Source organism: Scomber scombrus, chromosome 13 (genome assembly GCF_963691925.1).
Source record: "Scomber scombrus chromosome 13, fScoSco1.1, whole genome shotgun sequence".
NCBI lineage: Eukaryota > Metazoa > Chordata > Actinopteri > Scombriformes > Scombridae > Scomber > Scomber scombrus.
The window spans coordinates 23,342,775-23,368,114 of NC_084982.1; the positions used below are offsets into that span (position 1 = coordinate 23,342,775).

At 41.3% G+C, this 25,340-nt stretch overlaps 1 protein-coding gene across 2 annotated transcripts in view; it reads right to left on the reverse strand.

The window, feature by feature from the left end:
- hdac4 (histone deacetylase 4) overlaps positions 1 to 25,340 on the reverse strand; it is a 127,219-nt gene that overhangs the window by 32,169 nt on the left and 69,710 nt on the right. For both annotated transcript variants that reach the window (XM_062432455.1, XM_062432456.1), the window contains 12 exons: positions 24,754 to 24,945; positions 24,495 to 24,640; positions 23,790 to 23,940; positions 21,235 to 21,355; positions 18,680 to 18,798; positions 9,031 to 9,159; positions 8,729 to 8,835; positions 8,351 to 8,470; positions 7,311 to 7,524; positions 6,734 to 6,948; positions 1,540 to 1,806; positions 20 to 206 (listed from right to left, as the gene is read on the reverse strand). In XM_062432455.1, the coding sequence (XP_062288439.1) occupies positions 20 to 206; positions 1,540 to 1,806; positions 6,734 to 6,948; positions 7,311 to 7,524; positions 8,351 to 8,470; positions 8,729 to 8,835; positions 9,031 to 9,159; positions 18,680 to 18,798; positions 21,235 to 21,355; positions 23,790 to 23,940; positions 24,495 to 24,640; positions 24,754 to 24,945 (1,968 nt within the window). The remainder of the gene's footprint in view (positions 1 to 19; positions 207 to 1,539; positions 1,807 to 6,733; positions 6,949 to 7,310; positions 7,525 to 8,350; positions 8,471 to 8,728; positions 8,836 to 9,030; positions 9,160 to 18,679; positions 18,799 to 21,234; positions 21,356 to 23,789; positions 23,941 to 24,494; positions 24,641 to 24,753; positions 24,946 to 25,340) is intronic.

The following is a 25,340-nucleotide window of genomic DNA, read 5'->3' on the forward strand; positions in this document are numbered from 1 at the left end:
ATGATTTTTTTTAACAGACCTGTAGTAAAACGAGGCTTGGTGGGCGGCTCCTGCACCACCATTGGGAAGGAAGCTGAAGCCGGAGATGACTGAGCCCTGGAGAGGGGGCGATGTCCGGCAAAGCTGACTGACAACCCGGCTGCTTCCATTGAGGCTCTATAGTTCCTCAGCTGGTGGATCCGCTGCTGCTCTAACAGCAGAGCCTGCTGCTCACACACAAACACATACACACACACACACAGAGACAAAGATACACTAAGTGTACTGTAGCACAGCTGGACTGCAATATTTTTCTCAGGCCAGAAGATGGCACTAGATACCTCTAAATTCAAAGCTGCTCTATGACACAATATAGGAGTTAACATTAATTCACACAGCAACAGTTTTCTCTTCTGTTACAGAGCTCAAGTAGAAAAACCTTGTGTACAGTATTCAAATAACAAAATCACATTCTTCCAAAATCACTTAATTTGTGGAACATGTACTTCTTAATGATTTCGTTTGAAAGTGTCTCCTGTAATTTGACCCCAGTATCTGTGTACATTTAGGTGCTCTTTCCTCTAAAATGAGCAACCCTGTTTTTCTATCCTAAAAGGCGTGTCCACTTACACTATGGGCGCCATGGCGACAGTGAGAGGAGTGTCTGATTGAATTTGGCTGAGCGGACAGCAGGGATGGGCTAGACAGATGAGGACATGGTGTCCTGACTGTGTACGGGTGTGCGTGTGTGTGTGTGCGTGCGTGCGTGTGTGTGCGTGTGTGTGTGTGTGTGTGTGTGTGCGAGCAGGAAAGTGATATAAAATGTATGTTGTATTTGTCCACGAACACGTACAGCAAAATGTGAGACTATGTGTCTTTTGTGTGTGCAACAGAGGAGTTTTTTTGTGGGTGTACAGATTGTATTTTAAAAGCATGCATGTGAATGTCCATATGGAGTCATATTAGGCTGTATTGTGGAGGAGGCACACATGCCCTAAGCTGTTCACAATAAACGCACCACTCTGCATTACTAAAACACATGTAACATGTAGTGTTTGAGTGCTTATCTCATGACTTGGGAAAATATTTTTAAAATACCTTTAATGCAAAAAAGTTGGCTGGACAGACAGTTGAAGAAAGCAGATTGAGTGTAGAGTGTAATGTTTCAGTCAGTCACTTGTAGCTCCATCTATCACTGCTGTTCTCAACCATTTGCTTTAATAAAATCTCTGGTTCACTGGTTTGCCAGTGAAAAACAATCATCTGTAGTGTCTAATTGTAGTCCCTTTAAACCTGAATGCTTTAACATGATGATATAATGGTGCCACCTTTGGCCTCCTGACAAGCTTGTGCATTTTTACTGACTCTAATTTTATGCCCAATCAGTCTGTTGTCTTTCTATCATACACTCTTTATCTCACTATCCTTATTTTCTTTTCACTCTATCTTCCTTCCATCTTCTCTGTGTGCTCTCCTCTTTCCCTCTTCCTACCTTTGTCCCTCTCTTTTGTTTTCCGTCTCTCTCCTTTCCTCCTTCCCCGTCTCACGTCTCACCCTTACCTGTCGAAACATCAACTCCTGCTCAGTCTGTCTTTCCCTCTGCTCTCTCTCTTCTTGCTCCTGTGGGTCTGGGGGCTCCTGCTTGATGACCAGCCCCCGTACAGGCCCTGCCTCCGGCACAGAGGTAGAGGACGAGGAGGAGGAGGAGAGGCCCTGGTGCTCCCTGAGTTCCTCCTCCGTCTCCTCTGGGTGACTCTGATGCTGTCTGCCTGGCCCTGAAGCGCTGGAGCTTGCAGTTGAGACCTGATCACTGGGCTTAGACATGATCTAGAGGAGGATGAGATAAGAGGAAGATCAGAAGTTTGGTTTGGCTCAACTAGTAGAACACAGTATGATAAAAAATAAAACTCTTGAAGCTAAAAAAACAGTTTCGGATAAAAAATTGTCTATCAAATGTGATGTGAAGATTGGGGACTTAACTGTTATTTCTATGGAAAATAAGGGTAATAGCAATCATGCTGGAAAATGCCACTTATTCCTTATTAAAAAACACAATTTAAGAACTTAAGCTTCCACAAACTGAGGAAATTGAGGGAACATCAGGGATAACAGCATATGATGAAGTGTTAGTGTTAGTTCATTGAGCATGTTTTTTCAATCCAAAAATAGCTGCCTGATCAGTCGAAGTACAAACATTGTACGAGAACTTAAGGTTAACCAAACAAAAGCTAACATTAGCCAGGCGTTTGTACTTTTTGTACACACTGACATAAACCAGATCTGTACTCGGAACAGACCTGTACTCTGAACTCCGATCTGGTTATTTATTTTTTTAAAGACGATCTTTGCTTATATTTAAAATTAGACTGGCTAACATGTCTGGGCCTGTGAGAGAGGTGAAAAAACTGAGTTAGTGCGCAAGGGGAGAAATTAGGAATCTTGTTGTGGCAGCTTTTGCTGTCCCTGTCGTCAAAGACCTCAACCTTGATGTACAGGCCATGATTGGAGTAGACCGCTGTTTGTGCCTGGAACACACACACACACACACACACACACACACACACACACACACACACACACACACACACACACACACACACACACACACACACACACACACACACACACACACACACACACACACAAGACATACACACACTTGGCTGGCATATTGCCCAGGGAACAGTCCATTGACGTCAGAGAGCAGGCTCTTGCCTCATCCCAGTCCCTCTTCTCCAAACAAACTCAAAACACTCATCCACTCCCGCTGCTCTGATTTTCACTCGTTCCTTCTCTCTTGCTTTGCTCTCTTTCTACCACTCCTTTTTAACAGAGGAAATAGTTGCCTTGGATATAAACCATGGCTGAGGGCACTAAATAAGCCTGTTGAATGGGTTGGAAGAAAGGGAGCAGGAATAGGAGAAGGGAAGGCGGTTGTATACACAAACACTTGACATTAGTTGACTCTTGCAACTCTCTGTCTCTCCCTCACTCACTCTCTCACTCACACACACACACACACACACACACACACACACACACACACACACACACACACACACACACACACACAAACACACCAATTTCTACAACAACATTATGTTAGTGGGTATATCACAGTATTGCCATAGCTGTCGGAGGTAGATTTATTAATGATAGACAACAAGCTCCTGGAACCGTTTCATAATACTTTTATTCCTGTCTTCGCTGCCAAAAACTGCTAAAGCCAAATTTAAGTTTGCAGGAAGGGCCCCCTTTTCATTGCTGACTTGACAAAAAATGTGAGCAAGGAAAGGAAGGAAGGCCACATGTTTTACAAAGTGCTAGATGTCACACATTGGGGCAAATACATGATGAACCATACTCTACCATGGTGACATTTGTAAAAACAGTTTGTAACACATTTGTATATGTGTATTGCAGTTTTTCTTTTAATTTCTAATAATGTAGCAATAAAGGCTTTTTTTGTTTTTTTACGTAGCTCTTTGAGAGGTAGTAAAGAAGTCAAATTAAGGCAACTGACTGGGGCATGTGATATTTTTACAGTACGAGTTCTGCAATGACTGCTGCATCATAACTAATTAATTAATTAATTAAATTAGAAAAAAAACAAACGAGGAAAAAAGTCAGAAGTGTCTGCATTTTAAGTACCTATTTTGCAGCTGTTACTGTGGGCGCAAAAAGTACAGCTTTAGAAGTAAAGCCCCAGTCAGTACAAGCCAGTACTTTTACTTAGAGCACTTTGGTGATACCCATTCCATCAGCTATTTGTAAATCAAGTCTATGACAAGAAAATAACAACATTTTCACTATACAACGTACTGGCTGATATAGTAAATGGCTACATTTATATAGTGCTTTTATCCAAAGTGCTTTACAATGTTTCTGCTGTTTATCACATTCATGCACATACCGATGGTGACAACCTACTATGTAAGACGCTTGCACAACCATCAGGGGGTTAACCATTTTGTCCGTAGTGAGTCGGTGATCAAACCACAACCTTCTGATTAGTGGACAACCCGCTCTACCTCAGCCACTCTAATTCAGGCTAATAATACCTGAAGTGAGCTTAAGTATTCCAGGTGATATTTTTGCAGTATAGGCTTTATACTTGAAATGACAGGTTAGAACAATGGAAAATAGTATAGACTATCTATGATAATTGACCTTTTCAAGTGGCTTGGCTCCATTTAACATAATGAACACTATCTTGTCTGTGTTTCTCCACAGCAACATCCTCAACTTGTCATTAAACACTTGCAACCTGTGAAAAGCTGCCCTTAATTTACAGCATTGGATATTTTAGAATTTATTTATGAGTAATAATTTAAACCGGTACATTAGGTTGAAATTATAGGGAAAGGATTGGTTGAGAACCCTGGACAGGCTGCCAGTCTTATCACATGGCCGACACATACTGTACATACAGGCATACAGTATTCACACAGACAGGCGATGCAGGACGAAACCGCACTGACACGGAGAGAACACAAACACAAACACTCTACGCAGAGAGGCCTCCACTAGCTGCTTCTTGTGAGGCGAATGGATTACCCGCCCATCCAACATGCCACCCAACCCAAGCACCAAAATTAATTACAGTCAAACTAAACACACAATATAAACATCTAGGAGGAGACTTACAGAGTGGAGCCAAATGTGTTGCAACATCTGGAATACCAGAGCATGCTGGCTTTTTACTGCTATATTTTCACTGCAGATTAAACTGGTTATTTTCATGTGCGGATGAAGTTATGGAAAAGTAAAGGGAATCGTATAAAAAACTACATGTTTTTATATTCAATATTTATGTACTCACTGAGGTGATGAGGTAATGACTTGTTGTGTTGCTCTGTTGTAAAGAGCTTGGAACATGGGCTGCTTCAAAACAGATTTGAGGAGTTTATATTGGTGGGGCTTCTGATGATGACTGGGGATAACACATGTGGTTTGCATTTATAGACATAAACCTTTGATTTTTGTGAATTATAACAATAACGTTTGAAGCATTTCTCCTTGTCATCTAGGAACGCTATGTTTACCCATGTGATGTTGGTGAATGGCCTTGCTGAACCCCGTCTGTTCAATACTCTCTGTGCTCAGACAGATTGCGCAAGTGTTGTTTTTGTTTGTTGTTTCCTCGAGCTAAAAAAACTTAATGAAGAACGAATATGGGCACACTCAAAAGCAGATAGACATTTGTGCTGTGCACTGCTGAACCTTCTGGTTATTATCCAACTGGAATGCCTGTCCAAATGTCTTAATTAGCAAGTGGTCAGTGATTTGGTACACTGAATTAGGAAAGATAATCCTGTTTCAGTAATGCACAATAAATTTCAAGCATGCCCACAATGATTAGGAGCACTCCTTTCACATTTTCTTTCACATTTCACTTACTCCCCCGCCCCCCACTCCCCACCCCCAGATTTATCAAATCCTCTGAAAAAATATTAAAGCAAGGAGAGTTTTTGTGTTTTAACATGCATTACATTCAAGCCCTTCCCAAACGAGTTCACACAATGCTAATTAAGCCTATCATCGCCACGTAAATCCCTTACAGTCTCTAACAATTTCACAGTATATCAGAGTTGATAATCCTGTGTCTGGTTTGACGTTCCTACACTGACCAGTCAACTCCCTGCTAACTTGAATGGGGATAGTGAAACAAGTCATTTTGTGGGATTGTGTGAGGCTCAAAACTATAAATCCACAGCTGCAATTGTAGCGACAGAGTGAGCTACAGCGGAGCACATGACGTAATCACGTGTCAACAGTGTTTTTGTAATTACGCGTAATGCCAGAAGGGGGAGACTAAAGTCCCACACTCCAGCTTTAATTAGCTGGAGTCACAACAATCTGGAGTCTAGAAGCTGAGGGAGTCACTATCAACCCAACAACATGAGATAAAGGAGCTTAATCCTGAAGGAATTTCAGCACACACAAACACAAACAACAATTTCCCTCTCTACACTGACCTTATAATGCTGTAACTCTCCTTAACACCTTGCTCACACACACACACACACACACACACACACACACACACACACACACACACACACACACACACACACACACACACACACACACACACACACACACACACACACAAACGCAATGATGTAGTGAGTCACATTTCCTGTATGACCATATATGTAGGCAGCTTCCTCTAGAGCACAGTTGCCAGGGTGACAAGGAGAAGAAGGGATACACGAACACAGACAAGAGAGACTGGCTAAGAGACTTGATTGCAGGCTGCTTCATCCTGCTCTTTGAGCAAAGACAGGATTCACAGATAATAAAGCTGGAGTGTGGAACTTTTACACATAAATGAATGTCCTCGCCAAACTAAGTCAAGCCTATCCGCACCAGATAAATATCTCTGTATGTCACAGCATACAGAGTTTTTTTTAATCTGGTGTCTGTGCTGAATTCCCCGCGCTTGTGCAACCAGCAATGACTGGTTTGCCAGAACTGAAGGTCATCCATTGAGCATGCGAAACAAAGACTTCCACCGACCCAGCCAGCTACCTTTTGGTTTAACTCTCCGCTAACTTGACTATTTAACTTTTTATTCTTACTGCCAAAAGGGGCAGAAAATAGTTCTGCAAATTTAAGCAAAGCAGAATCTCACACACATATTGACTAGTGCACAAACGCACTTGTAAACTCATGCACATACACACACCTGGCTACAACGCCGCAGCTGCAAATGCTTGTACAGTAACATATATACATCATGCAGAATTACCTTGTTGATGATGTGCTGCTGCTGCTGTTGGAACTGTTGTTTGTGTTTCTCCAGGAACTGCTGGTGCTGCTGCTGGACCACCAGCTGCTGCAGGGCTTGTGCCTGCCCGCACTGCTGCTGGGGAAGTGGGGCCGACTGGGTTCTCCCCAGGGGACGGTGGCCCCGTGCAAGCTTGGAGACAGAAGGTGATTGTAGTGGTAGGCCAGCCAGACCAACTGTGGCAAACACATATTGTAAAGATTTCTTTTAATAAACTCTTTTCTTTCTGTAGTTTTGGCTATCATTCCTAATGGTCATGATTCCATTTTATTTGGAAGCTTAAGTGTAGAGATAAGGGGACATCATGACACAACACAGCACTGAATGAGGTACAAATCATAACATGACAGTTCAAAACTACCGTCCAAAATTACTGTGCTGACTCAACTTTAAACTAAAGTAACTAAAGTAGTTATGAAAAATGTGTGAACGCAACAAGTTTTTAAATCATAATCCACACAGAGTCAATAGTTAAAAAACTGCCTTGTAACTGCTGAAAAGTGCAGAAAATGCTGTAAATGTTACAGTGAATACTAACCTATTGGACTGTGGCTCTGCTCCAGCAGTACCATGTGTTGGAGTAGGGGGCTGTGACCAGCCGTGCCCCCTCCAGCAGCCTCCCTGTCCAGAGCCGAAGATGCCAAGTAGGAGGGCAGGTGGGCAGTGGGCAGGAAAGGAGGGGTCAGAGGAATGCCCTGCTGTAACGCAGATAATGCCAGACGACTCTCACTATCTTGGTGTCCTGAAACCAACTGCAAGGAAAGACGCAGACAGACAGATGGAGACAAATATATTGGTCAAATCAGACAGAAAGGGAGTGAGATGGAAAAAGAGAAGCAGGGAGAGATACAAATGGAAGGCATGTTCTGCCAAAAACACTGATAAGAGTTATCATCTATGCATAAATGGAATTTGATTTTGGACTCTGGAAACATAACAACTGAGAGAATTAACTCAAAATTATTCTCTGTAGTAAATTAACCAGTCAACGAATTCTCTCAGTGTATGTCTATGTAATCCACGACCAGTAGAGATTTCAGATTTATTTTAGGTGCATTTTTTGAAAAACAGATTATTTAGAGCATACTCAATAAATAGGTGAACTCCAGTATAGATCCAGACCAAATCACCATTTAATTTGGACCAAGAGCTAAATTTAATCGCAACCTGACCTGGCCTGCACATTGCTTTAAAATCACCTCAGCTGTTATTGCTCAACTGCCCACCATAATTAACAAATACATCTGAATACTTTTAAAATCAACAGTGAATGCAACACTTATACCAGGGTCTCTGCCTAGGCTTCGAATTTTTTGTGCTCAAGTTTAAGGACTTGGTTACACAATGAAGGTGTCACATCTCCGTTAATACATAAATTCCATTCATCTACTGTTCATGAGCTGTGGAGTTTTTTTACTGAAATATTATGATGTAATGCACTTTTATCAGACCTTTATTGCGGTGGAAATGTATCAAGTAGACCTCTAAGACTTGTATTTGAGTGCCCCAGCTTTAGAGTAATACATAATGTTATATTGTTAGTTGTACAGCATGATATTGGACATTAGGTGTACTCACAGTGCTACCAGGGCCTGTGGCTGGCAGTCCCAGGGTGATATTAGGCAGAGAGGGGGAGGTGTAGAGAGAGAGCTGGCTAAGTGAACCTTCCCTCCCAGCCAACCGCTGAAGCAGGGAGGCCTGGACACATACACAAGCACACACACAGAAACACACACAGTTTAGACCCAAGGTAGACACTGTGTAACACAAAGTACATTACATCTCCCATACTTCCATATTACACTCACTCACAGAGCTTGAGCCCTTCAAATACAGACACAGTGGTAACCTTTACTCAAGCACATTTACACTTATGGACACACGCATCAATGTGCATTTACAATCATACACACACACACACACACAAACATATGCAGCGGCAGCTCTGTTGGTTACCTCTCCTGGGCTGCTGGAGATTGTGACCCCGTTCTCATTGGGGATGTTACTGGAGCTGTTGTTCGGGGAGCTGGGACCTGAGCCTGGTGCACTGTTGCATGCAGACTCTAAAATACACACAAAACAGGTTTTTTTGTTTTACTTGCTGGCCCGGGTCACTCAGCTTTCTGGGCTGAAATGTGACTCTATGAATCCTTGTCCTTGATTTGTTAAAGTTAGTCTAACAATTTTGTTTTTTATATCCAAAATCTCATTAAAATGAATGTTGAAAATATATGTTTATTTGTGAAAGTAGTGCTCACCAGCGACATCAAGGGAACGCTTCTTGGCACTAGTGATCGCACCGTCTTTCCTGCGGAGGAGAGGGCTGCTGCGGCGCTCTGTCACCTTCTGCTTTAGCCTCGAACGAAGTTTCAGGTTGGGCTCGGAGGCTGATGAGACACAGATGAAAAAGGAAGATAAAAGATTTAACCATAAGGTACCAATAAAGTTTCAGTCTGGCTAAGGCCAAAGATTAAAGTAATTGAGACTAAACGATTAATTGATTAATTGATTTTACTTAACAATTCCACTTTAAAAACATCAGCTCTGCCATGGTATTGACTGCTTACATAAAAGGAAATGTAAGGATAACACAATAAAGAACAGAGGCATATTTCCATTGTTCTCTGTTAGGGGATTGGGTGTGTACAGGGGAGGGGTCAAGACAACAAATCTGACATGGCAAAAATGACACAAAGACATTGATGAAAACAATAATAAAATACACTCAGCAAGTTATTCACAGACACACACATTAAGAACACCAGTCACAACCTCAGTGTTTCAATGGACAACGCCTTGGTCTAATTACCGCCCAGTTGATCAGAGTAAATAAAATCTCTGTACACCAGACATCAATACATCAATACATTAACCTTCACAGCCTTATTCACTTAAAATCAAGTCTGGGTGTTTCCATAAGAATTAAAATAAATAAGCTTCATCAAAACAAACCAAGAAAATAAAACACAGAAAAACACCCTACTAGACATAAAAACCTACTATAAATAACCTCTGAGCCAATTCTTAAGTGCACACTTTAAACCTCCCAAGCTGCTTATAATTTTAATATTTCCTGGCAATCTTTTCCACAGTTTAACTGCCATCTACAAAAAAAACTTTCCATCTCCAGATTACAGTTAAACCTGTGAGGAATAAAATCGGTGGAACAGCTGTGATTATCCCTCACCTGGATGAAATAACATTTTTCAGGTATTGAAGGACACTTCGATCACTGTGCACAATCTTATGTGCAATGCACAACTTGATCTGAGAGACTCTCATGTACTTTCAACCATCCAAGAGTCAACATGAGTTCTCATGGGAGTCTACCTCGTTTTGAGAGGTCTGAAGTTTGTTTTTAAGGTACAAAGTTGGGTAATTGTACTGTGAACAGCTGGCATAGTCAAAATAAGGCTGGACAAAAGCTTCTGCCAGGGTCACCATTGCTTTCCTGTCCAAAAATGTTGAAAGTCTGGCAAAGAAGTGTGCTGTATGATTGACCTTGGTTAGCACCTTTTCAGCCTTGCCCATTCCTGACATATGGCTATCCAGCACACAGACAAGGTAATTGACTGTCTCCTTAGCTGTAAGTACAGCGTCACCGACAGCAACTTCTGTGCTGTACTTCAATTTCTAACTGGGCCACCTATTCTAAAAATATTCACACTCAAAATTAGCCCCTTAAATGTGTTGAAAATTACAGATTCTCTCTAAACTCTCTAAGCTTTATTTAGCTGGCACAGGCAGATTTATTCCCTCCTCCTGGCTTTCTTCCGTTCAATTAGTTGAAGCTGGACAGTTAACCAATGATTGACCTTACGCTCGTCCCACGGCCTTGTTTCAAACAGACCATGCTACATTCATTAGCCTCAGAAAAAGAGCGGTACAGTCAAGTGGAAGCAATTGATTTGTCACTATATACATTTGTATTCCTTGTTAGACCACTTTTGAAGGTTTATAACAAACCCCTCTTTGCCCTCCGCTCTCCTCCTGTATCCTTGAATGCTAATGTGTTACACCCAAAATTAGCCCCATAAATGTGTTGAAAATTACAGATTCTCTCTAAACTGTCAAACTGGCACTTAGCTTTATAATAGATTGCTGGCTGCACAATTGGGAGATTGTTCGCGGGCATATAGTCGGGCTAATGAGCTCGCCCCAATAGGCCACACTGTCTGTGTTGGCCGACAGATTCAGGAGCTGAGGTTAGGCATTGTCATGTGACAGTGGGAGGTGCAGCAGCCAGGGGAAGCAGCCAACTGGCAGCTTTCTTGACCCAACACTTAATGATGCTGCCTCTGGGCTCTGCTAATGAACTCTGCTTGTTCCTGGACACGTTCATTTACAAAAAGCTGCCTGTGTGTCTTCATGTGTTTGTATACATTACAATACAATACAACACCAACAACTTTATTAATCCCACTAGGGGAAATTGCTTGGAGCAGCTTGTTACAACAAACAAAACACAGTAAAATGCAAACAAACAGTAAAAACCGCAAAAAAACCCGCAAAAGCCGGTTTAACACCAGGGAGCTAAATACGAAATAAAATAATATTGACAAAGGTAAAGAAGCTACAGAGTATTTAGTAGTCGAATTGCAGAGGGAATGAATGATGTAGAACAGCGGTTAGTTTTACAAGCAGGTATAACAAAACACCCCTGATGGAATCAGAGAAAACTCACTGGCACGAACATATCCAGAAGAAGCCAAAATACTTGCTGCTTTCTCGAGGATTTGCTGGTTGCAAAAATAATTCAGATCTCTTTGTTTCACTCTGGTGATCTTTGAACAGATTTTAACAATGCTGTTCAGCCTTTTTCTGTCTTATACTGTGAGGCTGTGAAGCCAGCAGATAAAAGAAAAAACTCTTGAGACTCTTGATAAAAGATTGATAGAAACAACAGAAGATGAAGGGACTGACAGAAAAGGAATTTAGTTTGTAGAGAAGGTGAATTCTCTGCGTTTTCTGTCCAGCATTTCAATGTTTTTAGTGTTTGCAAATCTCATCACTTATAGAAGGGCTTGTAAGACTGGCAGTACACTGCTGTGGCAGGATGCTCCAAAAGGAGGCATAGGCAGGGATCTGAAAGCGCAAGGCACTGCATCATAGCACAAGTCGATAGTGGAGTTTTTCTTGATAGATGTACAGGTGACATACTGTTCATAAGTTTTTAATGACTGGTGTAATTGGCAGTGATTAAATTCTCTAAGTGTCCAGTCTGTTGGTCACCTCCACCATCAGCTGAGTGGCTGAATAGATATTCGCCCTCAGATAAATGTAAACAAGAGTGAAGAATAGTCAGGGAGACTAGCTCGGCAGGTAGGAGGGGCAAAGTGAGTTTGACAGCAGCTCATGGTCGGAGTTACATATTTTCTCCTGGATGACAACAGTGTTATAGTACCTCTCTTTAATTTAGAAGCATACTTCATCTAGTGTATTTGTTTGTTATGAGAGGCGACCTGTCCATTTGAACAGGCTACCCAAAGCCACTTATGCATAGATTCTTGTTGTGATTCGCATCTCTCAGCCACGTCTTGGTAAAAGCCAGCGGGCATGATTCTCTAAAGTGGCGTTTACATCTGGTGTTAACCTCCAGTTTATCCATCTTATTGTGAACAGATTGCACGTTTGAGAGAAGAATAGTTGGGAGGAATGGAAGCCGGCATCTGTCGCTTATCGAATATTTCCCCAGTCTGCATTCAACACTCCCTTCCTCCCTCTCTTCCTCCAGTGCTTTTTGGACATGATTCTGCTTATTGAAGCATTTAAGCGACTACTTTGTTGCAATCAGAGAGTGTACTTTGATTGTCACTTACTGCCAGTATTTGAAGGGCGAGGAGTGACTCTCGGCTGTGGGTGATCCTGTTGACAGCCTTGCTACTGATGGTGGGTACATGTTTGGATCTATATTTCAAGGGGCATTGCCAAAAAACGAGTGCAGGCAAGGATAAGAGGCGAACATACAGTACACTCTGGAAGTCTTGTCAGGTCAGGGACAGGGCCTGGCCCTTTCTGGCTAATCTTGCCTTTTTCTTTCTCTGTCAGACTACCCCAGACACAGGCAGCTTTATTCCCTCCTCCACTGGCTTCCTTCCGTTCAATTAGTAGAAGCTGGACAGTTAACCAATGGTTGACCTTATGCTCATCCCACGGCCTTGTATCAAACAGACCATGCTACATTCATTAACCTCAGAAAAAGAGCTGGGACTTTTTGGTACAGCCAAGTGGAAGCAATTAATTTGTCACTGTATTCTTTACAGTTTTATTCTTTGTCAGACGACTTGTGAAGTCTTACTACAATCCCCTCTTGACCCTCTGCTTTCTTTCTGTATCCTTGAATGCCTTATGTGTTACACCCAAAATTAACCCTATAAATGTGTTGAAAATTACAGATTCTCTCTAAACTGTCACACTGGCACTTAGATTTGTTATAGATTGTTGGCTGCACAATTGGGAAATTGTTTTGGGGCATGTAGTCGGGCTAATGAGCTCGTCCCAATAAGCCACACTGTATGCATTGGCCGACAGATTCAGGAGTTGAGGAAAGCCACCGTCATATGACGGTGGGAGGCGCTACAACAACAGGGTATGCAGCCAATTGGCAGCTTTCTTGACCCCACACTTAATGATGCTGCCTCCAGGCTCTGCTAATGAACTCTGCTTGTTCCTGGAAATGTTCATTTACAAAAAACTGTCAGAGTGTCTTTGTACGTTTGTATGGATACATGTTTGGATCTATATTTCATGGAGATTTGCCAACAAACAGGTGCTTTGATTCTGGATTTTCTGTGTGCTGTGGAGCTGTAATCGTGGGTGCTACAAGAGTGCAGGACGGAGAAGAGGCAGGCATACAGTACATTCTGGAAATCTTGTCAGGTCAGGGACAGGTCTTGGCCTTTTCTGGCTAATATAGCCTTTTTCTCTCTTTGTCAGACTACCCCAGACACAGGCAGCTTTATTCCCTCATCCACTGGCTTCCTTCCGTTCAATTAGTTGAAGCTGGACAGTTAACCAATGATTGACCTTACGCTTGTCCCACAACCTTTTATCAAACAGACCATGCTACATTCATTAGCCTCAGAAAAAGAGCCAGGACTTTTTTAGTACAGCCAAGTGGAAGCAATTGATTTGTCACTATATACTCTACAGTTGTATTACTTGTTAGACAACTTATGAAGGCTTATTTCAAACCCTCTTGGCCCTCCGCTTTCTTTCTGTATCTGTGAATGCTAATTAAGGAAGCAAAAAGCTTTACCAAGTTTTAATGTACTTGTAAAGTACCTTAGCTTACCTCCTGGTCAAGAGGGTTGAGATGACCTATTGTGAATCTATAATGTCTAAGTACTCTTTCAAATGCACTTTCAGTTTCAAGGGGAACATGCCGCTGAACATACAAAACTCAATTATTTAAAAATGAGCTTCTTCTAAGTGGGGGGCACTCATCTGAAGTCTTTGTTAAGATGGTTAAAATGCTATGCATTAGCTGAACTGGAGGACTTGAAGACTGTAAGAGGAGGAAAGACAGAGAAGAACCATAGTGCATTCAAATTAAAATGTAACCTATTGCACAATGATCAGTTTGACATGTTGGTGTTACTACAATTATGTCACCACCATCCATCAACGTTGACCAGATAATCACTTACTCACTCACTAAGCACATGCTAAACCATAAACAAACATTATAATAACATGTGCCTATTGTAATTCTTTGAAAATATCAACCAGGCATGACAGTAAACATTGTTAGGGTGCACTGAAGCGATCTACTGACTGTGGGCTGCAAAGCTGATAGAAACTGTGGACAATCTGGTCCGCAGCCAGGAGAGGAGAGACAGGGCACACATAGATGACGGAATCGAGAAGTCAAGGTTGTGTTTGTGCATCCGGAGTAATTAAGAAATGGACAGATAAAAAGAGGAGTGGAGGGGGAGAGAGATATAAACTGATAGAAAGAGAAATGGAAGGTTAGAGGTAGGTCAGCGGAGGTGGACAGACAGGAGAAAGAGAAGGAGGGTGACGTGTGGGCGGCGGGGGGGTCTTTGCTGGGCACTGGTTGCCATGAGGGTGTCCACCTCAGGACGCAGTGACTTTGAAGGGTGTTAATGCCGACTGGGCAAAAGCACACCAGTGTGCACACGTGCGAACACACTCGCGGCAGAGGGCCCAGACTGGTTTTACTGCTGATGCTGGCATTTTACTGCAGCCATTCCTACCTCCCTCACCTCCAGTCGTCTCTCCCCTTCTCTCCCTTGCTCTAATTCACCTCCTCTCTCTTGCCCTTGGCATAATTTCCTCTCTCCTTCATTTTTGTGCCCGTCCTCTGTACACACAGCCTCACTTCTCTAAGGTGGCTAAACTTCTTCATGAATCAGGAGTAGCACTGCTATATGGTAACTTTTTATTGTATGATCTTATTTTCATGCTGACATGTGACCTCTAATGACACATCACAGAGAAACATTGTTGTATTGTAGCTGTATTGTTTAACTAACTATTGCCTCTAAATAATTTCCCATAACACAAAGCTGCTCAAGAGAAAAAATTACTTTTAAGGCCTTTCTGATCCATTCTCACACTTCATGACGGCCATTAAAACTGTACAAAACCCATAACTCTACCCATCAGATGTATTATCAATACCTGATTAAACGCCTGTATAAGTGGTGCTTAATATTTCAACAGAGTGAAGGAGGAAACTGCTTCTCTGATACAAAACATATTGATCAGCTGCTCATCTGTTTTGACAGATGGGAGTCCCGAGCCACTAGACTCATGCTGGGGGAAGCCATGCTGCTCTTCCAAGGAAAGGAAAGAGCAAGGGAGATTTATGGAAATCAATTGAGTAGTTGATCAATGGAGCTTCCCAGAAATAACATGGACAATACATTAGACAGATAGGCTAGATGGACTTAAAGAGACACACAGACAGACAGAGAAATCTAATTTACATATATTTTCTACATGAAAGCAAATATGGTTATGAATCTCTTTACAGCCAAATTATTGTAAAACAATTCAAATCTGTCAATTCTGATCTATAAAAAGTTTTCAAAAACACTCAAATGTTACATCAAAATATCTAACTGTATCTCCTGTGGATATAAGCACAAGACACCAAAGAGCTGCCTGACATTTTCCCTCTCATAATAACAACTAATGAGGCTTTGTCGTGACATGAGATTGCGGAAATCAGTGGTGTTCATTACTGGGTGTTGTAACACCCACTGTGGTAAACAGGGTGGGTGGACAAGCAGGTGAATTTTTTTTCCCACTTACATTTAAGGTTTTTAAATCCCACTAATAATATTTCCAGAACAACCCACGAGTTCACCAATACACTCATTTTAAATGCCATTATCACCAACATTTCAAACACCAAAACAGTATGAAGTTTAAAGCCAAAGTGCCTGATGTAAAATGTATAAAACACTATTGAGTGAGACTCAGTTTCACTACCTCATTAAAGAAAAGAGCATGTGATTGCTCTACTGTATGTGCACATCCTGCATGTTCATTGCACATTGCGAAATGGGAAAATGTGAGTGCACATGTATATATACTTTTACATGTATCATTGAGTTTTAGATCTTGCGGTTGGAGATATTGTTGCAAAGTGAGCACATTTTGGCTGGTCCTCACTTTGAGCTGGACGTTTGAGAGTTAAGACTGGGTTTTTGATGGTTAAGGTTAGGGACTGAAGAGGCTGTTATGTCAATGAAGGTCCTCACAAGTATAGAATGTACTAGAGTGTGTGTTTGTGTGTGTGTGTGTGTGTGTGTGTGTGTGCATATGTGTAAGACACTGAAGGAGAAAGAGGGTCAGCATGACAAGTCTGTGTCTGCCATACAGGCCTAACAGACTTCCTGCCACAGCATTCAAAGTGGCTCTCTGTGCTCTCAGAGCCATTATCACAAAGCCTCTCAGACGTGGACAATGGACCCCTGTTGTGATATTCTGTATGCCTGAGCTCGCTAGACAGAAAAATAATTCTTAACGTATTCATAATTTACACGCATACATTACTAAAATGGGTCACTATGGGCAAAAACGTCATTCATGACAGAGCCAGTCGTCAGAGCAGTGCACAACTGTGGTGACCACTGTCACTCACTTCCTGTTGAGCACAGTTCATCTCTCTGTCTGCCAGTCTAATCTGATCTATGTCTGCTCACTGTTGACACAACAGTTCCTGAACAGCCGTGCCATATGTGTGCACATCTGCAGTTAATATTCTCACTCTCCCTCTCCTTCACAAAGACCAGAGAATTTGGACTCTAATTTTCCTGAAGCTATTTCTTTTCTCTTTTCTTTTCTTTTTTTACATATTCAGAGCGATGTGTCTTCACCATACTGCTTGATACATCATGTGTCAGTAAGAGCTGTAAATCTGTGAGTATTGAATATTTCTCAGCACCACTGGAATCCTGAGAGAAATTCCTCAATCAAATTTTAGTGTCCCTGAAAGTTGAAAACTTGCTGTAGGAGGTTGTGGTAGAGTAGCAGTCTCTGGCACAGCTTCACTTACTGTATTTCAAAGGTGCGTGGAGAAGGAACAAAAAAGTCTTGTAGTGTGTAGTACGTGGAACAACTTTATTGTTAGACCTAACAATAAAGTTGTTCTACATACTACAAGTGTTGCTGGAGTTTTGACCTCTTTTGTCTGAGGTTCTGTGCCAGGATAAACCATTCCTGCCTCCAGCTCACAGCAGGTGGGCAGGAGTGCAGAGTACACAGAGTTTGGCTTCCAGCTGTGAAAGCAGGCAGCGATACTGCCAAAGCAGCTGCTGACGCTAAGTGTATAATCACAGCTTGGCCGTACTTGACATGGAGAGAAGGACAGAGAAATAAAAGCAGGATGGATCCAAAGGGCAGGGACTGTTTTTTTTCCACGCTTCCTTGAACACTTTTCGGAGCAGTTTAAAGTTGTTTTTTGAACAGTCTGAACTATGAGGTCTGTGAATGAGTGGGGCTGAATGTGTTTGTCAATATCACTGTGAATGAGAGAAAAGCCAACTGGCTTAAAGAAATCTCTTCCATAATTAAATGTGAAATGAATTAAAATTAAGCAGAAGGCTGGATAGACACAAGAATGTTATTTCAGACTTAATTCCTCTTATCTTTCTACTTTCATTCACTGTAAATACTTGAAACCAGGAAAAGTGTAATTTTAGGACTATTTAGGACTTTTTCTTGGCTGGGACCATTAACTTCCTGGAGTCTCGCTTGGTTGCCAAGCAACTTTTCCAAGCCAAGAAATAGTCTGGCACATAACCCCCTAGGAAAACTGTTGCATTATCGTTTTAACGCTTTGTTATTTGTCTGGATTAAACAAACCAGATATAACATGTTAACTTATGAGATGTAGATGTGCTGTAGGTGGATTCTTTTTACAGACAGAACAAGTTTAGTTGCTTGAAGTCGAGTTCGTCTCAAGTCTGTTTGCTATGCTGAGCTAGCTGGCTGCTGGCTCCAGCTTTATAAAGACATGAGAGCGATATCAATCTTATCATCTAACTGTCATCAAGAAAGCAAATAAGCATATTTCCTAAAAATGTGGAAGGTTTCTAATGTTGTAATGAGTCATTACAGTCTACATCCACCACCCTCATTTACTTAATCTAATAACCTTAGATAGCTTTGTGTGTGTATGTATACACATATACACACACACGTATATGCAGTGTATATTTCAGGGGCTCCTTTTAATCCTCCATTGGCTGACTCCTGGTTCATGTGCCTGCCTTTGAAAACCAATAAGCCTTTTCAATTGCTAATTCAGGAAAAATGAAGATTAAGACTCTCCTCTGGACCGTCGATGGGTGGCTGCCTTTAAGAGGTGGAGAAAGCAAAAAACCCCACCCCACCCCCACCCATGGCAAAACCCCTGACATGAATCTGTACCTGTTTTGCGGAGAGGGAAGTCGTCTTTTGAGTCGTATGTGCCCAGCATTGGGTGGTGGTACGCTGACATTGCTGTTTGAGGAGGAGAACTCTGGTCCAAGGAGCTGTGCTGTGTTTTTCTACCAAAAAAAGGTTAAAAAACCCACATCAGTATAACACAAAATATTCAATCCAGTGTCACAACAAAATATGTTGTAACTACATTGATCCATAGCATAAAAGTTTTTTTTTGTGTTTTTTAAATAATAACTGCTCCAAAATAGTGGGATGCCTGTATTTTCGGCCCATATTTTAAGATTTTTTTCTAGTGAATAATGAGCATTTAATTTTCATAATCTTTGTTTTGTGAGTGTATATGATGTTTACTTTGTTAGTTATGAATATTTTTGCACGTTTTCCATCACTGCAGGTCAATATAAAAGTATAGGACAAAAAAATGTAGTCAGATCATAACTAATAACCAGTATAATCAATGTAGCTGTTACAGATTTTGATGTGAGACTGGCATTGTAATATGACTTTACTAAACCTGCAGGTGAGGTGTGGCTTCATATACGCTTGCCACGTTCGCTCTACACATGCATACAAGACATGACTTGCCATACACAAAAACACACACACACACAAAAGAAAAGGGGTAGTGACAAAGAAAGCTTCACACTCTCTCTCCAAGGTCAAGACACAGCAGAATGTGGGTGGAAAAGAGAAAGAGACGGAATAAAGAGAACAGAATGAGACTGAAAGATGAACTGCTTCTCTTTATCACCCAAAGAGGCTCACAGGTTGGTGAAGAAAACAATGACGGAAGGAGACAGATGCAGGATGGAGGAGATATGAAGCTAAAACAGGGCATGAATGAATGGAAATGGGAGAACTGTAGAGAGAAAAAAGATGTGGAACAGACAGAAGAATGAAGAAACAGGAGAAAAAGGTTATAGACATTTATAGACAGCCATCTTCTTCGCTGATGCCAGTCTTTGGATTGTTTTACCATCTGGTTAAAAATGTTGAAGCCTCTTCAAATATTTAAAACGCAGGAGAGGTGCCATTGTCTTTCCTCTCTGCCCACTTCAAACATATGCACACATGAACGCACCTCAAAGAGAGCCAGCTGTCAATCACCGACAACAAACAGAGAGAGAAAAAAAAGCTTTGTTCTTTCAACATTTACTCTGTAGTTTAACTCGCAGGCAACTGGCAAGGACTCTCTGAGTGAGGCTCATGTTAATGTTCAGCCATCGTGAAGCTTGTGATGGCTCATGTAACTTCTTACGCATGCAGAGATTCACCACGCACAAAAGCACATCAGACACCCACACAACAGGAGTTCACAGCAACACACGGTTTGCCATATTTGAAAAGCCATTTTTAGCAGGTAAAAGCCCCGTAAAAGAACAAGCTGACAACTGTAGAGTTTTATCTGTGAGGAATGCATACATTATTATAAATATACATTTGTTCACTGTTTTATTCTTTTAAGCCAAAAATTAACAAAATGATGACGTCACATTTAAAGACTAAGATTAAGAGATGATAAAATAAAATTAAAAAATATATATAATGCTTTAAATTACAGTCCGCAATATACAGCGTAATTACTTAATCTTTGGTGCTAACAGTGTGCCAGTGCAGTACGTAACAATACATATACAGTATGTAGGTACAGGGCAACAAGATGTGTGGTTAAAGAATAAGAGGATAACAATTCGGGAATTAACAAAGAACTTATATTGTAATTATATCTTAACTAACAGGTTCCTATTCTATTATTACAGTGAACAGTGTGACCATAAAGCTGAGCAATAATAGTTACAGTGTAATGTAGTGTACCAGTATAGTACATGTGTAGGTAAATTGTGGAATAAGAGGGAAACAGGAGTATGATCATAAAACTGTTCAAAAATCTTAACAATTCAGGGAAGATGGAGAGATGACTTCAGCAGCACTTAATGAATCTGATGTGATTATTATTACCAACAAACAGGCAAACCACACTGTTACGTTATAATTTTGGGGTAATTTAAAATAACTATGTGGTAAATATGTGCACTGATTTGGAACAGAGGTCCAGAGGACAATGTGTTGTCATGCATACTAAAATCACATCTAAGTTTAATTTAAAATGATATCACATTTAGTGCTGCAGAAGTCATCACTCCATCTTCCCTGAATTGTTAAGATTTTTGAACAGTTTTATGATCATACTCCTTTTTCCCTCTTATTCCACAATTTACCTACACATGTACTATACTGGTACACTGCATTACACTGTAACTCCGGATTAATTATACTGTATGTTGCGGACTGTAATCTAAACATATTGTCTTTCACTGGAGCCGTTACTTCATTAAGATTTTATAGAAGACTTTGACATATTCTTGTTATATAAAGTTCGGATATTCATCGTTTTTTGAGCACAATGAGTACAACATAATAATAATAATAATAAAATCACATGTCAATGGTTCATTTTTTAAAACTAATTAATTTCAGTGTACAACACACTTCAAACCATAAGCAGTTCTCGGGAGGTCTGTGAGGGCTGTGACACTCACCCATACCAGTAGCGTGGGTCGCTGGGCAGACAGTGGTTTAGGTTTCGCTGAGCCAGGGCTTTCTTCTTGTTCAGGACAAACTCCTGAAGTCGCATCTTTACCTCTGTACTGGCAACTGCGCCTGACAGAGACAGAGAGGTACAGAGAGACACAGTGAGAACAGTAACCAAAGGGTAAATATATATTTTGCACAGAACTCTACTCAATTTGTAAACACAACCCTGGAGAATTTGTGCTTTAGTGCTGCTTCTGTGCTTCCTGTCCAATCTGTGACCCTGACATGAAGAATATAACATCCATACACCCTTACTTTGAGAGATAATAGTTTCTAACTGCATGCAGAGTGCAAAATCCTGTTTTAGAGTTTAAGTAAAAATTCCATGGAGATGATATCTGAGTTGTGTGTCTCTCCTCAATTACCACCCTCAATTCACAGCTGCAAACAAATTGTCTTGGGAGGGAAAGAGGGATGAGCGAGAGGGAATGAGAGATTGAGAGAAAAAAAAGAGGGAGTGAGAAGAGAAATGAAAAAATAAGGTGTTCTGAGAATGAAGGGAAAAAACAGAGATGTGTTTTTCTAAAAATGTGACAGTGGGAGAGACAGAGAAAATAATCAGATAACAGGTGATGTGCAAGGTTTGAGAGAGAAAGTTGTAAATACAGTATGTGACAACAGCTAATATATGCTCTCTAAATCATGCTGCACGGTGCTGGAAGTGCTGACATCCCAATATGTCCACGTTGCCACTGCAGCAAATTGGCTTTTATGAGACTGCCTTCTATGCAATTTACTGCAGTACTTAACAAAGCTTCCTCTGTTTACAACTCAATGCTCTTTCCATGGACGTCAAGCTGTAGGTTCACTCTGCCCAGATGAGAATGGTGGAGGGAAAGGACTGTACTGGCAGAAAAATCATGGCTCCAAATGTGTGTCTAGCATAACTCTATTCAGAAGGATTTGTGCCGTTATATTTATAAGGAAAATTCACCACAGAGCATTTTACAGCCACACTAACACATGAGGTTATTCAAGAGCATGCTAGTTTATTAATGAAATATCTTTATATCCTCAAACACCAAAAAGCACTGTAGTCACTTTAAGTAAGCTATTTTCACTTCATTACCATGTGTGATGTATGCAGCCATATCATAGTGTATATATTATAATATACAATATAATAAGGAAATGTACAGTATTTCTAACATGTACAGTTAATCAGCATGAAGAAAAGGCAGCAACTTTACTACATTACCAGAGCTATTCAATTGATATAATAAGTGGATAACAACTATTATTCAGCAAGGCAAATGTATGTGTATAGTATCTTTCAACAATTAGTCGCTTCAAAGTGCTTAGTGAGCCAAGTCTTTAATGTCGCCTCCTATTTATGTAGTTTAAAATAATTACAATAAAAGCAATTGGTTTCACAAGGCTAAAAGATGAACTGCACACAGAGACATATACCAGGAAAAATGTGTAATGTGTATTCATCTAACTACTCCTGAGAGTAGATGATGAATGCTGCAGAATAACAAATATGTACACACCAAGTTATTTGCTGAGATCTGGAAATGTTCAAATGTAAGTCTGACAAGGGCAAAACAGATTACGCAGTCCCCCCTGGATGGTTAAACTAATTTGGGAGGGAAAACAAAGTATTACCCAAACTGTCAAAGCTTTCAGATTGACTTCCTAATTCATCTTAGACTTTCCCTGTTTGCTTTAGTTGTGTGTTTTTCCAGTTTTCCTGTAAGATTAGGGATTACCAACAGTTCTGGTCTGCTTTCAATTTTAGCTCCAAATAAAGTAATTTAGATAATCTTGCTGTTTACAACATGTCTCATCGTCTGGCTGCTTGTGTTTCTCGCTCTGTCGGACTTTGTTGTAGCGATGTCGCCGTGTCCCCAGAGCTCAGCGGTTACTTTGGTGAGGTCAATGTCATCATAATAGATTTAATGATGAAGGGCCAGGTTGAAAAGAGCCAAATTGTCTTTCAAAAAAAAAAAAATAAGTGGATGAAGAAAGGGTACAGTCTATAACCTGGTTTCTTTGAAAACTGAGCCGGTGAATAAGGACAGATCATCAAAAACGAGGGCATGTGTGCTACTTGAATGTCTTGTTCTCTTAGCCTTTTCTCTGTGGTCTTATTCAGATATTCCCTTGTGGTAAATGTGTGAGGTCAGGCTGCTCTGACTGCTGGGGCCTTAAGGACAGGTGCTGTGATAGAGGGGCTACAAGGGCCAAGTCTCTCTGACACCTGCTGTGATAATATGACACAGTGTTTCAGCACAGCTACAACAGATATTGGCAGCGTTCAGGAGATTGAGAGTGAATATATGCGAGGTCAAACATGACAGCTTTATTTAGAGCTTGTTCGGGGCTTTACTGAACCACAGACATGCAAGGAACTGATCTCATGCATCTCACTTTACATTTAATTCTGTATAATTTCCTCTAGGGTACTCACTACACATCTTTAAAGTACTGCACTGCATCTTTTTACAGATTAATGGTTGATCATTTTGTTTCGTCTCTGCTACTGATGGCTACTTACTCTCTTGCCCCCTCTCCTTGTTTTTGAGCTGCTGCAGTTTGTGTTCCCGCTGCTGCTTCTCCAGCTCCTGCTCATGACGCTGCTGCTCCATCTTCCTCTGATGATCCAACAGCTCTTGTTGGTGCTTCAACGCCAGCAAATCCTGCTGATGCTGGTGGAGAGAAAGAGAATGATTTAAAGAAAAAACTGAATAAAGGGAGAGAGAGCGGAGAGCGTATGACAAAAAAGGAGGGAAGGAATTAAGGTGCAGCATGTGTAGTTTACTTGACACGGCTTTATGCGAAAGAAATCAATTATTTGAAAGCCAGTTACTCTTAAGGACATGAAATCATTAACTGTGAGTCTGATAACGAGCACCGTGCTAACCTAGAGACTGAGCAGATTGGTTATTTTAAGCTGAGACTCATTCTTCCTATTGGCTGACTTTGTGGTCGTGCAACACCAGGGAGGCTTTTTACCAGAGGGAGTCGTATAAAATTCACACTCAATGTTTATTGGGGACAAGGTTCCCATGGAGATGACTAAGCAGCAAAATACTGCCACCAGATCAGATTACAGCACCGTACTCGCATCACTTAAGTGGACACATGCTTCCTCCTGTCCTTCACAAGGTGCTTTTCTGCTGAGTACAGTCCCACAGTAGCTGTATCACAGAGGAGGAGAGGAGAGGAGACCTATCCTACCTATCCTGTCCCATTAATTCACCTTGATATGATCATGCAGCTGGGCTTCATGTTGTCGCGACAGCTGTTCATGCTGCCTCTGGAACTCTGCGATCAGTAACTGTCTCTGGAGCTGCTGCTTGTGTTTGAGTGACACCAGCTCCTGCTGCAGCTGCTGCTCCTGGTGGTCTGTGGGAGGGTTTTAAGAGTTCATCATTCAGAACGGCTCGAGCGAGGCCGTAGTAAATAGCCGTAACATGAATTTGGATCATAAGAAACGACAATCACAGATCTCAACTTACTAATGACCGGCCCATGGCCCGGCTCGGTAGATGCGGGCGGTGTAGGGTGGGGTTGGGGAAGCAGGCTGAAGGGGGTCTGCTGCTGGTGGTGGTGGTGGTGGTGGGGGTGGTCGACTACACGCAGATCCATGGGGAGGATGGCTGTGGTGGTAGGGGGCACCTGTGTGGGCAGCGTTGCCGTGCTCACGTCAACTGGAGAAGGACGAGAGCAAAAAGGGAAAAGATAGAAGTTAAGGACATACAATTATAAAAAAATAAGTTTCAAGACTTTTTTTGATACAGTAAACAACTTAAACAAGGAAAAATTGGAAAAAAGGGGGGAAAAAAGGGAAGACAAACTTCAGCTCAACTATGAGAACAGTGACATTTCCTACATGACAGTGATCCTGCCAACAGATTTGTTACTGAGGGTCACTGAGTTCAACTTGGCAAAAAACCTGAATTCTTACTACGGTGTTGAGTTGGAGATCCTCAACACAGCTACATGCCCAACATCTCCAAGACAGATTTATTAAAGGAAAAAGAAAAAAAACTTGAGGGTACACAGAAAAATCTGTTTATGGTTTAAAAAAAAATATATATAATTG